Genomic DNA, 18,106 nt, shown 5'->3' with positions numbered 1-18,106 from the left:
AAAGGCATCCTGAGATCATAGTCTAAAAATAGACTCCATTTAGAGTGACGTTTTTGTAATGAGTATAGCAGTCATTTTAATTATTCAATTTTAAAGCATTTGGGGTTTTAATGACTGTAGAGAAGGCTTTAATCCAGGAAATTTGCCTTCAAAACCCCACCTGAGACTTTTCGAACCTTTTTGTAGTCAGCCCTGTTTTGATGAGGATAATGATATGGAGTTTCAGAAGTAAACAAGATGGTCATAACGAGCTGCTTACTGGAACTTTAGTGCTGGGCCTACAGAGAGGGATTATAACAGCTGGAAGCAGCCAGGTGACTAATATGGAAAAGGGTTGCCACTCGAGAGAGGATGGCCACTAGAATAGATGGTGGTGTTTGAAGATGTGGTATAAACTTGGATCCAACCCAGGTAGTAGTGATAGCGAAGGAGATAATACTGTGAGCAGATTCATAGCGTCAGCAGTATCAGGAATCGCTGGGCAGTGACTGGGCTTTTAGTCAAGTAAGTAAAGCATCTTCGTTCTCTAGGGCCAGCCAGTTTGGCCCCCAGACCATAACTGGAGGAAACACGAAGAGGGGAAGAGGCTAGCAAGGTCTAATCAATTTCAGAAGCATCTAGCATTATGCCTGGCATGTAGCAGAGATTTAAAAAGTTGCTTGATAAGTGAAAGAAAGAATGAAGGAAAGAGTCTCCCAAACATGAGAAGAACAGGCAGAGGTTCATGGTAGTTTACCTGTGCCAGAGTCCGAAGGAATTATAACTGGAACCAGAGCACAAGCCCAGTTATAGAGACTGCAGCATAGAATGGGGAGTACAGGTGGATACCTATTAGTAGATGGTTAGCAGAGGCAGCCAGGGACTTGATGAGGGTACGGCTGGGACCAGGAAATAGCTATCATGCCACCCAGTTAGGGTTCTCAATGTCTCATAAATTTTGAGAGACCGGGTCTATAAATTTAAGATCTCCAGAACATGACACTGGGCTGGTCTGGGAAGTGCAGGGCTTTATAGGTGAGTTTCTTGTTTTCATGGACTTGACTATGTTGTAATGAAATGTACCAAGCCAAGAATCTGAAAAAGAACGTAACATTTGGGGAGTAATTACAGTACTCTGAGGGCATTGAAGGCACTCAGCACGTTTTATGTCATAAATCCTCACAACCATACAATAAAAGTAGGGAATATTATCCAGCTTTAGAGATGACGACTCAGAGGTTCAGAGATTAACTAGTTTGCCCAAGTTACATAGCTAGTGAGTAACAGGGCCAGGATTTTCACCCAGGCCGTTCAGGTTCTGGAGTCCATGCTGTAGAAACACTAAATGGAGACGTGCCACCAACCAACTCTCTGGGTCTTTGGTGGATTCATTTAAAACCCCTGACCTTCTTCAACATACAGTGAAAACTTTAAGATATATTATTTGAAAGGTCCTACCAATCTTATAATTATTCCCATTTCATAAGATAAGAAAATAAGTAGTTGAAAATAAATAATTGAATGTATATGTCTACTTCCTAAAATTTAGCATAGTAAATTATCAAGTAATTGGTGTTAGTTCTATTATCATTTCTAAACCACTAATAAAAATGCAAAAGAGCATTTTTTCCTTTATTGTAAGATCTTTGAAGATAAATAGAGAACCTATAGTATTTAATTATCCAAATTAAAAAAATAAACTTTCTGGCTTATTCTTCTAGGTAGTACTTAAAAAAATACTATTATTTTGCCACGCACTATCTGATGCAAAGGTAATCTAACAAGACATTACTAAATAACCAAAGATAGACTGCACCTAGGGGCTCACAACTTGGAGGCATCTGGTGTATTTCTTTGGTCCATCCCAGAGAGATGTTTTTCAGAAACCCTGTTGATTCCAGGTTCTCGGCGTTGCCCTTGAAGAGGTCTGTATAAGCAGTGTTTTGAAGAGGGTATCTGAGCTCTGGAGGTCCCCTAGCAGTGCCCTGCCATGCCTTTCCCTGTGTGCCCAAAGGTTGGCCTTGGCCATCCATAATTTCCCATGGCAGCTGCCCTGAAGGTACACACACTAGCCACTTTGAGGTACAAAACTCAGGTCGAATTCCCTGCGCATTTCATGAACTTGCAGTAGGCTAGGGATAGAGAAATTCAAAGTTACTGGATTTAGCTAAAGTCTCGGGAGCTCCTTTGCTGCTTCTGTCGCCTTGCCTTTGCTCTCACTTCATATCCAAGCATTTGTTTGGCAGTTGGTTCCTGAAAGCTTTGAAGTCTTCATTTGTCACACTTCCAGGAAGTCCTAGAATTCTTAAATGGTTTTTTAGTGCTTTACATTCCAGTTTATCCAACTGGTGGTTGAGATAAGGCTGCTTTATCCCCAAGTGTTTCTGGTAAAAATGTTTCCAGGTCGGTCACCCTGAGTCTTATTTCATCCATCCCGCCCATCTTACTGCCTGTTTCTGTCAAGGAGCCTCTGCTTCCTCAAGCAGCATGAGAATGGGCCCTGAATCTTAGGCACCAGGCCATATTTGTTGATACCTTTCTTCTTGGAGGGCTAGAAGTGAGTCTTCTTTATTTAAATGTTTATTACTCACTTCGTCACAGCAGGGACATATATGCACTACCAAATGTAAAATAGATAGCTAGTGGGAAGCTGCCGCATAGCACAGGGAGATCAGCTCTGTGCTTTGTGACCACTGAGAGGGGTGGGATAGGGAGGGTGGGAGGGAGGGAGACGCAAGAGGGAAGAGATAGGGAACATATGTATATGTATAACTGATTCACTTTGTTGTAAAGGAGAAACTAACACACCATTGTAAAACAGTTATACTCCAATAAAGATGTTAAAAAAAAATAAAAATAAAAATAAATAAATGTTTATTACTTCAGTAAAAGTCGCTTGAAGTATAATGTGAAATTAAGAATAAAGTAAGTGGGCATTTGATTTGCCCAGTCAGCAAGTCAGTCTAGAAGCAGAGTTTAAAGCAGTATTTCTCATTTTATTCCAGTCACGTGCTACCTTCTTAGAAGAAAAGACACTGTAATGTAAATTTGTTGATAATGCCCATTAGCTTTTGGCTCTATGTTTATATTCAAAATAATTGTTTACAGAGACTGTTTATAGCTCTTGTACAGGGCTGTGCTTACCCAGAAACATGGTTTGATATACCTTGATTTTGTGCTGTAAATTTTTTTAAAAAGCTTAATTTTTCCCTGTTTACATGTTTGACCTTCACAAACACACACATACACTGCCCCCCGCCACACACACACACACACACACACACACAGAGGTAAAATCTAGAAAAATCTGACTTAAGATTTGTGTTCTGTAAATCCCAGCACATACTGAGTATATACTATTTGTTTTATATACTCCCTCTATTTTATTAAAAATGGCAAACATTATATATGCAAAACAAACACTGTTTCACACAGTGTTTTAAAATAAATTAGAATCCCTAGGATATTTGCAAGATTACACCATGGTAACAGTATGTTAATGAAACTTAGTTCAATATAAAAAAAGTGACAATCAAAAATAAAATAAATTAAATTTTAAATAAGCATACTAAAGAAGTTAATGATTAAAATTTGAGATTCAGAGGAAATAACACTCCATCTTTTTTAATGTTCAAATATGTATACCAGAAAATATTTAATATATTTGCTAGTTAGTTTCTGTGGCAGAGAAAAACAGCAAATCCATAAATATATTTGTTAAGCAGATGTTTGTAGAGGACCTGTATAGATGCCAAGTGCAGGATGTGCAAAATGGACTAAGCACAGTGCATGAGACTGCACTCTGAGAGCCCAAGTACAAGAGATGGTTAAGTAAACACACCCGGTGATCAATGCTGAATTCCAGTGACGAAGAATTACGTAGGAACAGAGGGTAGGAAAAGCCCCTTCATAGTTGGAGGTGTGCGTGGATCAGGGCAAACTTCGAGAAAGAGTCCTGATTCTTGAAGCCTAATTAGGAATTAAACAGTTGGGCTGGGGCTTCCCTGGTGGCGCAGTGGTTGAGAGTCCGCCTGCCGATGCAGGGGACACGGGTTCGTGCCCCGGTCCGGGAGGATCCCACGTGCCGCGGAGCGGCTGGGCCCGTGAGCCATGGCCGCTGAGCCTGCGCGTCCGGAGCCCGTGCTCCGCAACGGGAGAGGCCACAGCAGTCAGAGGCCCACGTACCACAAACAAACAAACAAACAAACAGTTGGGCTGGACAGGAGCAACCTTCACCGTGGAGGGAAAACCATGTTCAAAAGCAGGGAGCCATAGGAAGCACATATACTTAGAGACCTCACATAGAACCTGAAAACTGGACCTATTTCTGTATTTAAATAGTAGAAGACCACATAGTATATGGAATCGGATTTCCCCAGGAGCTTTAAAAAATACTGCTGCCTAGAGATTCTGATGAGTAGAGAGTGCCAGGGAGTTCTGGGCTTCAAGTCGTCCAGGTGATTCTGTTGGACAGCCAGCACTGAGAACCACTGGTTTTACAACCACCTGGACTTAAACACACTGATGTCTAAATCCTAGGTCTTGCATGCACTCATTTGTGACCATGGGCACATAATCTCTGTGAGCCCTTTCCCTTATCTGCAAAATGAAACTAATAATATCCACCTGACAAGGCTGTAATTTATTCACACTTTCATTCATTCATTCACTCACTCAAACACTTCTTCAGTGTATATTTATTGAGGGCCTACTGTGTGCCAGGCATCATTCTTGGTTCTGGGAATTTAGTAGTGAACTAAACTAAACTAAACTAAATTTAGTAGTGAACTAAACTAAACTAACAAAAGCAATGGAGCTTTTGCTTTCGTTTGCTCCAAGGAGTTTATACTCTACTCTTATGAGGATTAAATATAATAACATAGGTAAAGCACTTAGCACAATGCCTGGCACACAATAAATAGAATTATTGTAATAACATGTTGGCACACATTTAACGAGGGTCATAATGTGAATTGAATAACATTTTCATTCATAATAAAGCCTGATTACCTTAATGGAATCAAATGTCTCATTTAAAGCAAACAAGTGATTAGCCCATAAATGCACCAGCATTAGTAAGATTGCAGTTTGTTTTTCTCTGCTTAGGATGTTCACTGGCAAAAAGGCAATCATAAACCAACCTTCCTTATGCCTTCTGGGAACAAAGATATCTGTAAATCATTATTACAAGGATATAGTCAGTATCAAATACACCAATTACATAGTTACGTTATCCTGTGGTTACTTCGGAGAAAATAGGATGCTGCTTGATAATACCATTGTATTAGTATCCGTCTTGGCGATTCTGCTGAATCCTCTGCAGGATGGCTTTTGGAATAGAGAAGTGGCAGTGCCACCGTTCAAGTGCTTCGCTAATCTGATTAGAGCACTCTGATGGGGCCAGCAATGACCTACCCCCAGCAAGGTGCTCTTTGAAAAAGGGATATAACAAATTTACAGAAATTCAAAAGAAATGAAGGAATGCTGCAGCACTTCAGTGGGTTTTTTTGGCAGCTATTAGAATCCAGTTTCAAAGTATAGAGCTATTATTATCGATTGTCTGCCTGTTTAGCTAATAACTCTTTATCTGGAGAGGGAGCAGTTGGCGATAATGTTTGTTTAATAGTTGATGTTTTAGAATTTTAGAAGCTGCTACAGATTTTACTTGGGGACAGTGCCCTAAAGTTCTTCAGATTTGAATTTCTTCTGCTGAATTGTCAGAAAATTAATTCATGTGACGACTCTGTAGAAACAATCTAGTGGAAAAATTGTTTCCAGTTAATAAGATGAGTATTTTTATCTCATAAAAGTATTCTTTTATCTGTAATATGCAACTGCTATACTATATGCATTGCAGATTATAAATTTATTTCATTCAGTGATATTTAACAAAGCTGAATTTTACTGGCCACTGATCTTATTTTCTTAAAATAAGAATGCTTTTCTTCTCTCCATCAGTTTGTCAGTTTGACCTCTGCTTCTATATAATTATAGTAGATTGTGCAAAGTGACATAAACATCTCAATAACTTTCTGAAGTATACATTTAAAATGCCCTCTCTGGAAATACATATTAATTCATAGCAAGAATTAACATTGACCAGCCCTGTTCTCCATATTCTAAACTAGTCTTTTAGTCTTCTGTGCTCAATTTCTTATAATTCTTAAATATCTAAGAGAAAAATTAGAGTGTTCTTCTGGCTGAAATTTCACATATTGTGTCTGACAGTGTGTAACAGTGTAAGTTTAGCCTGAATATTTCTGAAGAGAGAGCCAAGTTCAACATGTATTTGCTATACAGGTCAACTCTTGGGTTGCTGCTGCCTTGGCAGGCCACTAGTCAGTGAAGCAGTATCAGATCAGCTGCTGTTTGAATAAGTAACTGTTGATAGATGGAGATTGCTCTGGGCCCCAGTTTCTGACAGGTTATTGATTGTTAATATCTGGAACCCCCAATAGCTTCCTATTGTCTGTGGGCAGCTGCCTTGGGCAGGGATGGAACTGGGGACCGGAGGTATTACTTTAGGTGACTTCATCAAGAGCCATCAACCTGGCAGGGCAACTAACCATGGCATTCAAACCAACACATGAGGAACAATAATTATTTTAATTTGAAAATATCGATGGAATCCATGGTGTATTGTTTATTCACCCAAGTGAATCGAATTATATATTAAATACTCTTTATTACATGGTCTTCTTAGTAAGACTGGATATGCTAGCTGCAAATATTTTGTCCTAAAACAATTTGTGAAGTCACGAGAAGGCTGTATCCTTTAGGATAGGAATTTTCAACCCCAGCACTATTGACATTTGGGGCTGGGTAATAAGTCTTTGTTACGAGGGACTGTTCTGTGTTATAGGACACTTAGCAGCCTCTACCCTTAGATGCAGCTGGCACCCCCCCAGCTGTGACAACCAAAAATGTCCCCTGATATTGCAAAATATGTCCCCTGTGAGACAAAATCACCCATAATTGAGAACCACTGCCCTAAGAAAAAAGGAATACTTGAAATCTGTTTTACTCTTCTAAATACAGGATGAGTCAGGGCCAAATTAGATAAAGGATATATTTTATTTTTTTAAAGATATTTCTTCTGAGCTATAAGAATTACTTTTGTAACATATACATCTTGATTGCATAAAACCTTACACCAAAACTCTCTTGAATACTAAATAAACTCGGGGGTCATCTAACTTTTTAGTCCTATCAGAGGGAAGAATTATCTACATTCTCATGTCCCTTTGTTTCTAAAAGATATTTCTGTGATTCTGTTCCTTACTACAGGGTAAAGATAACAAATTGTTTAAAATTACCTTAAGGAACAGGATCCATTTTGTCCATTTGTTTTTGTGTTTTGGAAACAAACATTATTATTACACACAGCATTAAACATCAAGAATGAAAACTCCATGGAATTAGGAAGTTGAAAATTTACCACCAATAAGGTGGAAAATTGTGCTAGGTTATCTTTTGAAAACTGGAAAAGCACATTGTTAAAATAGATTTCAGGTAAATTATTTAATTTTACTCAAAAACAGATATATTTCCTGATACGCAAATTTTCATATCAACAAATAGAAACCATTTCAGTATATTCATGAAAGCATTTCTGGCAAAAAAAAAATCTTTCTTGTAGCATTTTATTCAATGCTACTATATATGTATTTCCTTGAACAATCATAATGCATTTCTTTAGAAGTCTTCTTTTTCAGACTTCACATTTCAGAATAGTTTCTCCCTAGTAAGCTGAATTCGTTAAGTATCTCACAAAGGTGTAATAGGCTGGTGGAAGATTTATAATTTCCCCAGGAAAACCTGCAACAAATATATATGCCAAATACTTTATCTTATATGCTCAGAAGAAATGGTGTCATCATCACCTTTCACGTATCGCGTAAGATTTATGCACAGTTTACATTGACTGTGAAATTCTGCTATCCACTGTGAATTCTGCTTTATTTAGTCTAGATAATAGGATACTTGCAACCTATTAACAGTTGTAAACAGATCTTTTTTTTAAGTGCATCTGACATAGCAATTATGAAATGTATTTCTTAGACAAGTTTCCAGGATTAAATCAGGACAAAGGTGGAGATTAGGTAACCACAAGAAGTTTCTGTATTGAATGATTGAGCTATTTTTCAAAAAGAAATTGCAAGTATTATAGACCCCAAACTTCAAAATCCCAGTGGAAAATTTAATGGATAATTTTACCCATTATATTTTAGGAAAACATTGATTTGATGAATGCTTATTTTAAGAAACATTCTTATCCTAAATGAGAGTAAATAAACATACAATTAAATGGAGAGAGGGAGGGAGGGAAAGAGGGAAGCAAAGGAAGAATGGATTATGGATGGATGCATGGATACATGGATGGAGGATAGATATATAATTGCAGGATAGCAACTTTGAACCAAGACCTGCCGATTAAATTTTGCTTTGTATTTTATTTTTCAGCCAATGTTTTCAGTTGCACCAAGCTTAGCCACCAATGCATCAGCAGCCTTTAATCCCTACCTGGGACCTGTTTCCCCAAGCCTGGTTCCAGCAGAGATCTTGCCGACTGCACCAATGTTGGTTACAGGGAATCCTGGGGTCCCTGTACCTGCAGCAGCTGCACAGAAATTAATGCGGACAGACAGACTTGAGGTAGGAGTGATTCGTTGGTGTCTTTATGTATTCCATTCTAAATTTCAGAGTGTGCTCTTTGTTTATTTCTTCCATGGCCATAAAGGTTAAAAACAATTCAAAGCAGAGGTTTTGGTTTAGTGTTTGGAGCATTTGGCTAGAATATAGATATGCTGTATTTGATGAATGTAACATTTATAGAAGCCACAACATCCGTATATAGAATAATGGGTAACCCCGTGATGCTTGTTCTCATAAAGATGTTATTTAGTTACTATCTACAAACTGTTTCAAAATTTATCGTTGCAAGTTTCCTCATAAGCCTCATGATATTTTGGTTGGAATAGCAAGGCAGCCTTGTTTGTGAAATGTGATCATAAGTTTTTAAATTGTAAATTGGGTGATGCTCTCAGTCTTAGAGTCAAGGATGATCAGATGTATGTACTTTGCTATTGCTACATGAAAAATAAAGATATAAATCTTACGTTGAAGTGGTTGTTGAGAATTTTAGCATGGCTGTAAATTAGTGAACTTGGTAAACTCTAGACGAAGTGGAAAAATGGCAACATAACTGTACATTGAAGCTCTCAAATCTAGCATTGGTGTCCATATAAAGAGCAAATGAGCTCTTCCTCTTTTCCCTGGTTAGCATGTGGCAATACTTAGTGCTGAGAACTTTTATGTGTCTTAATTACTGAGAAAGCGGTAAAACAAGGCCATTGTGTGAACATAATTGACTATAATAATTTATCAGTTTAGCAGGAATTTATTTAATAAGCACCAGTTTTTTGTTTATTAAGTTTCATTGCATGCATTACAAAGGATCTCAGATTTCAGAGTAGTTATAACTGCCACCATCTTTTTGACGGTAATAATAATAAATATTTATTGGATATTTACTATCTACCAATCACAGCGTTACCCCTTCATATGCAACACACATCTAATCCCCAAGACAATCTTATGAGGAAGATACTATCATTAACTCCATTTAACAGGGCGATAAATTTATGGAGAGAGATGTAACATAACTTATTCAAGGTCACGTGGGTAGGATGTTCCGGTGGGGTAGGAACTCAGAACTACATTTTTAAACACCTAGTATATTACTCTCCCTTCCCATACAGGTGATAGTACAAAGAGGAGGCAGCAAATTTTGGCTTGTATGTTCCCTTTAGAGTTTTCCTTTGTTTGTTTATTTTAGGCTTATTTTTTACCTTTCGTTGAACGTTTTGGAAAAAGCTCCTAATTACACAGTTCCACAAGGAGAACTCAGGAAGGATGTTGAGACTTAATTGCATGCCCTCTATGTACCAAGGACTCCGCTGTGCGCTAGAGATAACACCGGGACTTGTGGGTGGTCTGTCATTGCACAATTGTTCTTGCTCATTGATTAACTAATGCTGTTTGCAGATAAACTGGGAGGAAATTTAAGAAATTTTAAATATTTAAAAATTATTAGATGCTCAAGGTATGAATCATCCCTCCCCCTCCCCCCCCCAGCTGACCTTTCTGAAGCAAACCCTGGGTTCATAATGTGTAATTGTTGATTGTTTAATGGGAACCAAATAGGCAGTCTGAGATGAACTTGATAGAATTAATTATTAATAGGAGATGATACTCATAAAGCTGAGAACGTCTCTAGTTAAATCTCTGTCAAAGAATCTCTTTAAAAGGCTGATTGTGTGGTCAGAACTCTTTTAAACTAATCCTCCCACAATTTTAGGTAGTCTGTAATTGATTACATTTTGTATGGTGTTTAGTTAAAATGAAGACTTCTGTCTTTTGTTTTGTTTTTCTTTTGCGAGAAGCAACTTTGAGTATTTTGTCTGTCTTCCTTTCCCATAGTCTCAACAAGTGGTTACTGTTGCAATGACTGTCATTTCCTTTTAACCCGAATTCCACTTATCTAAATACCTAATGGTAGGGCAGCTTCCGTATTCTCCTTCACAGGATCTGACTCAATGCCACAGTTACAACCTGCTAGGATGTTGCAATGTGAAGCTAAGGGGGCACCTTTCTGCTAGCGCTTGTGATTTTAGACACTCCTATCTTCAGGGTATTTCCTCTCGTGCTAATTGCACTACATCTTGGAGTCTAAAAGACGTGGCAGTAAGTGCACACAGTTAATTTACACATTTAGTTATTTGGGGTTTAAATCTATACTCTATTTTTAACTCACGGAACTCCCAAGTACATTTTAGAATTTTGAGTTCCTTTTGAGGTGAACAGATTTTGAATCAGTTAAAATATTGGCCAATTCTTCTTGCCACTTCTTTCTCTCTTTGGCTACAAAATAGACAATGAAGAAGTTAAAAACACGGTAGCTTAATCAGCCTTCTGGTTCTGTTTAGAAGAACTAACACATATTTATATTTATAGTACCCAGTGTGATACTACAAAAAATGTTAAATTGAAAAACAGAAATCGATTCCAAGGATTAGTGCTGGTGATTTTGCTAGTTAGGTGAGTAAGCATAGGTCAAGTTTTTTATATTTTCTGAGCTTCATATTCCACACATATTAAATTAGGGGAATATACCAGATAATCTCTAAGATCACCTCCAGTTAGAACATTCTAGATGAAATTTAGGTCATTTTCCTGTGTTTAATGCCAGCCACAAACTACTGAAAAGGTATTTAATATATAAATAACACACACACCTAAGCTTTCTGTCACTATTCATATTATCCATTCTTTGTTGGATATCTTTTAAAAGACCTTGTAGCTGCATACTTTCTGTGCTGTAAAATTCAGTCTTCATGGTTTTCTCTAAAGAGAAGCAAATCTCCTGAATATCAGTCACTGAAATGAGGCTTTTAAAATTCCATTTTGTGACCTTGGGATGCCTTTGTGTAATTTTCAAGTAGCGGTCATTTTCAATGATTATTTTAAGAAATTGTTAGAATCTGTAGATACTGGAAAGGACTAAGGTTTTTAGTCATATCTTTGCTTCATTACAAAGAGTTGGTAATTAAAGAAATCATTTGTTTGACTTATTTTCACGACACACAATAATTTTTTATGGTGCAAAAAGGATCCATGAATGCATTTATTCTCTTGTTTATTCAACAATATCCAGTGAAGAACTGTTGAACATCTTTCACGTAAAAACTGTTGTAAGGAATATCCTGAAGCCTTAAAAGGTTATCAGCTGTGTTATTAACAACAAGAAAACGTCCATCAGAATAGTGCCAAGCTCATAAATGATGCCCAGTAACTTGGTCAGTGAAGGAATAAATGAGTCAATCAACCAGTTAATCAATTAATTAATCACAGAACGATACATGCCCTTATTCAGAGCTTAGGGTAATGTAACAGAAGAGATGAAATATGACACATTTTAAACATGTGTTAGCGTTCTCCTTGACAGCATGTTTACATTTTGAACATTCCAGCTACAAAATATGGCATCTAGTTCATGCCCCTAGTCCTAGAGCAATGGTTTTCAAGCTTTAATGTGATTAGAATCACTTGGGGTGATTGTGAAAAATGCAGGGCCTGGGAATTCCCTGGCGGTCCAATGGTTAGGACTGGGGCTTTCACTGCCCAGGGCCTGGGTTCTATCCCTGGTCAGGGAACTAAGATCCCACAAGCCACACAGCACAGCCAAAAAAAAAAAAAATTAAAAACTAAAAAAACATTTTTAATGCAAGGCCTCACCCCCACAGACTGATTTGGTGGGTCTTTAGCGGGTCTCTGGAATCCTTTGCACAGATCTGCCAGGTGATTCCAAATGCGAATGTTCTATAAAATACCTATTCCAGGGGAGGCCAGCACCTGTTATTTAATGTCTTAACTTTTCATCATTTACCTCATGTATAGTTACTTGCATACAAAAATCTTCCTCCTCCAATGCATTTAGCATTCTGCATTTTGTGAAATTGCTGAGAACACAATGTACAGCATTATGAAATATTTTAAGCAATTGGTGATAACTTTTAGGGTAATTTATACCGCATAACAGCATTAACCAAACAAAAAACAAACCAGTGGCCACATATTTCATATGCTGATGGAGACATTAGATTGCCATTTCGTGAACTACATCATTTTTATATCAATAGTCTATATGACAAAAACATATGACATATTCCAGGAAAGGTGAGCAAACCACTCGGCCTCTGATACTTTTCAGTTAAAGTTTGTTTTAAAATAAAGTATTCATGTGCCGAAAGTTTTATTCTACTGAGGTAATCATGACATGAATTTCTAATTCAGACCACTGGATACTGAATGCTTCGACTACTTACTGACACAGAAGAGTCTAGTGACTTTTTTCATATAGGCATAAAAACATATGATACCTACTGCCTACACAAAAAAGAGCATTTAAAGATAAATGTGGATTCAAGTGATAGTGAAAGGCATTCCTACATGACATTATTATAGGTATTTAATAGATTTGTCATGATCTATTGCATATAAAAGACGCAATTCAAAATAAGATTAGAAAAGCAAATGCTTTTAATAAGATAAGAAAGGCTTATTGATAGAATTATTTTACTTCCGTATTTTTGTAGAGAGTGTTTGGCTACTGCTTGTATGATATTTTAATTTCTTTAGAAAATTACCAAGAAATATTGAGTTTTATGCACACAGGTCTATGTAGTCTACATTTTTTTTAATTGTAATAAGGCTTTAGAATGACTCTCTAAAATGTGGTCACACCCCCCCATTTAAAACATCTAGTCTCTGTCGATTATTACTGTCTGTGATTAGTTTGCGTTTTGTTTTAGAGATGACAGAGTTGTAAGTTGTTTAAAATAAGGGAATTGCTAATCCTGGCTTAGCCAACTCATATTTGCTGTTTTTCCACCAATTTCTTCATACGAATTAAAGCTAAAATGTCCCTATCTTTGCAGTTATTTAGAAGGAGTAATAAAGGTAACTATAGATTTGAACATTTAGCATATTGATGAGCTTGTTTCAGATGTCCTGTCATGCATAGAAATGAATAAATGAAAACCTGGCAGTGGATTTAATGGGAATTTTTATTTAGTCGGTCATTCCTATATATTCAGATTTGATTTTTTTAGTTACATAAGGTCAAATGACAAATTCTTAGCTATATCATCTATAGAAACATGCTTGTCTTCACTGGCTTGGTGGTAATGATAGGTTCCACCTTTTAGATTTCAAAGAAAACTCCCAGTTGATCTTAACAGAAATTCTCTGAGGTAGCTAAAGTAGATGTCTTTTTCTTCATTCTTTATAAAATGAGGTTCAGGTAGACCAAATTTGTACAATTATCAAATAACAGACTGAAACTAGATATCGCATCATCAGATATTTATCTTGGGAATGTAATTTTACAAACAATTAACTAAGATCATTTCCCCTAATCACCAGAATTTTAAGATGTGGATATTTGAATTCTTTTTGAATTGAAAACACAGGTAATTTCTTTGTATTAGATTCATGACCTGTAATGCTTTGGGTTCTTTGATAAAATTGTTGATTATCCAGTATTTCTTTTGTAAAGTGTTGTGTTAGCTCAAACTTAATAAAGTCCATGATGCTTACTGTTGAACAACGGGTATGTATGTCTTTGAATAAGCTCCTTAATATTGGCCATTAGGTTTAAATTGACTTCCCAAAGTACTAAAGTACCCTGAGAGTCCCTTTTCCCTGTTACAATTAGCCCTCTCTTCCTGCTTTGAATGTTAGTCTCTAAAGATGACTGAGTTAACTATGTTAAGCACAAAACATAGAATGTCTCTTAAAGAGCATGCAAATGGCTGCCTAGTTTTGAATAAGTTCATACATTGACCTTAATTTCCTTAGACTCTCAAGCCTTCACTTTGCAAAGTAATGATGAATTTAATACTACTTATATAACCTATTATTATTTTGACCATTTTGAAATATGTTTGTCATGTTTATAGAAACTGATATCAAATAACAGAACTGTTTAACCAGATTTGTATAGTGTGTTTTAAGCTATCTGTACATTATCTTATTCAGTATTCATGATTCCAGAGCTAGTAAATATAAACACTAGATAGAACTGAAAATTTATCATTTTAAACTCTATTCTCTTTCCACCCTACTACTGCTGTTTAATTAACAAAAGAAGGTTTATGTAGAATTAATTTAGATTTCCTTGGGAAGTTTTTCTGATTGCTTTTTCTTTTGATTATTTAAAGTTTATATGTCAAAGGTGTTTTTCTGGAAATGGAATTTAGTACTTTAATGTTTTCAGTGAATATTTTTATTGAAATGACGGTTTTTACTGTAAAAGCAACCTCTCATCCATTTTTTATGAAAGTTTACAAAACTTACCTGATTTCCAAAGCAAATCCTGCCTTAATACTTTTTTTTTTATTGCAGTATAGTTGATTTACAATGTTGTGTTAGTTTCAGGTGTACAGCAAAGTGAATCAGTTATATGTATACATATATCCACTCATTTTTAGATTCTTTTCCCATATAGGGCATTACAGAGTACTGAGTAGAGTTCCCTGTGCTATACAGTAGGTCCTTATTAATTATCTATTTTATATATAGTAGTGTGTATAGGTCAACTGCCTTAATACTTATAGTACATATAAGTACTTATACTTACAAACATTCTTTTTGATTGAAGCACATTATGTGTTTAGCTAATATCAATAGATGGAATTATTTTCACCTAGATTTGAAAACCACTTACCAAACTGTAAAAAGTACTTATATATGTTGACCCACTAATGCCATTTCTGCACATTTATCCTTAGAGAATGATTTTTTAGAGCGTGGTCATGAATATACTCTTTGCAACATTATTTGTAATATGGGAATATTGGAAATAATCTAGATGTTCTCTGAAAGGGTTACTTTTACATTATACACATCTATTTTATGGAATTTGATGCAGCCAGCAAAAATGATGACTCTGGACACTATTAAGTAAAACAGACAAACAAAAAGCTTATGCTACATTGTTGAGCAAAAACAGATCACCAAGTAATAGCCATACTATAGTTACAACTATTTGAAAAATATGTTCGTGCAGAAGATTGGATGAGAATAGAAAAAAGAGCCATAATGTTGTTAGTGTTTTCAAATTTAATTTTATCTTCTTTGTTCCAAATTCTCTGTATGGTAAATTGCGTAATTTCTTATCCTGATTTGAATTATAAGGTTAGATTTGTTGAAATGTTGTCTGTCAACTATAATTTGGTAACGCAATACTACAACTAAGAGATTTCTTTTGGGGAAGCAACACAGTCTAAAGTTTTCTTGAGTTTATCAGGCCAAACCCATATTCAGCAGTCAAGGGATAGATCCCATTTTATTGATGGTCATTATTAGAGAAAAATCTGTTTGAAAAGTTTTGGGAAGTTTGTTCTGTTCGGATAGGTACCCAACAATCCATATATACATCCAAAGCCTGGCAAACTTCTCTAGCCCCTCTAGCCTTGTAGCTCTCACCGGTTCAAGTTTTCACAAGAGATTTTCAATTTCTTCTCTATTTTTTTCAAAGGCAAGAATAATAGGAGAACAGCTATTTCAGTATATTTCTTCTGTTCCATTTCTCTTGTCAGGAGGAACCTTAAGTTGGAAAAAAAAATAAAACAGTCAAATGTATATCATGCAAAAACAGTTAACTAAGTTCTTGGAACATCAGAAAAGGCTGGATTTAGGAACAAAATTCTGAGCTAACTGCTAGTTATCAACTCTGCTTAAATGTTTTTTAGAATTCTCCCTCAATGCATCCTGCAAGACAGTAAAGAGTACAAAACTGTAATAAACCAATTATTAACCTATACAAACCACACTGACACATGCATAAAGCAAATGGAGACGGACGAGAAGGGGTCTTAGAATGATCGTCTTTATGCAACCTGATTTTAAGTTCACGTCCCTGAAAATAAAAAGAACGTTGTTGAGATGGACAGAGAAATAAAAAGTCAAAGTCAGCCTGGCACTCAGGCTATATTTTGGGAGAATGATGCTCAAATTTCTGGCACCAGCACTGGCATAATTGTTTTTGAAAAATTGCAAATCTTTGATTTTAATAGCTATTCAAGATCCTACAGATAGACTACCTTCAGATCTCCTTTCTTGTCGGTGTGGCAAAGAGTGAGAGAAATTGGAAAAGAGTGTTGGTTCAGTTGCTGCCAGTTTCTTTGCGAGCATATTTGAGAAAGCAGGAATTACTGAAGAGCTAACAACAGTAGTGTCCGAACACAGATGGTTTCCTATTGGATGAGGCTGCATTGACACAGATTTGTTTAAACAGAAAAGTAACTTTTTTGTTTATGCTGTGGTATCAATTTAGCGTAATTTTACATATATACGTGAAGAGGTTTTTTTTTTTTTTTTTTTTCCGGTACGCGGGCCTCTCACCGCTGTGGCCTCTCCCGTTGCGGAGCACAGGCCCCGGACGCGCAGGCTCAGCGGCCATGGCTCACGGGCCCAGCCGCTCCGCGGCACGTGGGATCCTCCCGGACCGGGGCACGGGCCCGTTGTCCTCTGCATCGGCAGGCGGACCCTCAACCACTGCGCCACCAGGGAAGCCCTGCGAGGAGTTTTTATCCTCATTTAAGTGTTCCTTTCTTCCTGTTTAGATGGGTCTAATTTAGTGAGTGGGGGATTTGCGGTGTAGAAAGCTGCACAGCTGATTCCAGTCCACAGTGAAGAGTGGAGGACAATAGCTCTGGATAACAGCTTTACCACTTCTGCTTTTCAAATTATAAACTCCTGGATATCCTTTTTTTCTTTTGTTCAAGAAGATCAATGCAACGATAAAAAAAAAAAAGGATCTTCTGTAACTTCCTAAGTCATCTTTGTATTCCTAGTATCTCTCAGAGTGTCTGGCACAGAGTAGTTATTTAATAATTTTTAAAAATTACATAAATTGTGATGAATAGAGTTGGCTCATTGCTATGTGGAATGCAATGCTTTAGCTAGCTTGAGGTTTCCAAATGGTGAAAGATGTCGTTTATAATGCTATTTTTTTAAGATATACCACGATACAAATTATAGAGACCTTTTTAAAAGGAAGCACTTTCCTCAATAATGGGATATGGATGTAAAAGGGGGAAATGCCTAGAATTAAATGTGATCATTTCATGCACTTAAATCCAAGAAAATCTTTTTTTAAATCACAACGGGGTTCCCCCCCTTTTTTCCCCTTGATGAATTCCAAAAATGAGTGTTCAGGGTCTGCATTCGCTCAGTTTGTAAAAAGATTTGTGAAAAACAAAACGGAAACATCCTTGAAGCATGAAGTAAGAGCATAAAAATATAAGGGCATTCTGTGTTTAGATGGCCCTCTTGTGGTAAAAAGGTCAAACTATTCTGACTGAAGACAGCGCCGGCAACCTCTTTTTTCTCTATTTTTTTTTTTTTTTTTTAATTTTTTTCGGTACGCGGGCCTCTCACCGCTGTGGCCTCTACCCTTGCGGAGCACAGGCTCCGGACGCGCAGGCGCAGCGGCCACGGCTCACGGGCCCAGCCGCTCCGCGGCATGTGGGATCCTCCCGGACCGGGGCACGAACCCGCG

The 18,106-nt window shown here is 36.9% G+C and overlaps 1 protein-coding gene across 17 annotated transcripts in view; it reads left to right on the top strand.

Moving 5' to 3' along the window:
- Positions 1–18,106, top strand: part of MBNL1 (muscleblind like splicing regulator 1) — a 180,335-nt gene that overhangs the window by 141,605 nt on the left and 20,624 nt on the right. For all 17 annotated transcript variants that reach the window (XM_007108270.4, XM_028488581.2, XM_007108269.4 and 14 more), the window contains one exon: positions 8,443–8,634. In XM_007108270.4, coding sequence (XP_007108332.1) covers positions 8,443–8,634 — 192 coding nt within the window. The remainder of the gene's footprint in view (positions 1–8,442; positions 8,635–18,106) is intronic.

The sequence above is a fragment of the Physeter macrocephalus genome, chromosome 1, assembly GCF_002837175.3.
Source record: "Physeter macrocephalus isolate SW-GA chromosome 1, ASM283717v5, whole genome shotgun sequence".
In the NCBI taxonomy this organism is placed as follows: domain Eukaryota; kingdom Metazoa; phylum Chordata; class Mammalia; order Artiodactyla; family Physeteridae; genus Physeter; species Physeter macrocephalus.
This window is presented reverse-complemented; position numbering and strand designations above follow the sequence as displayed.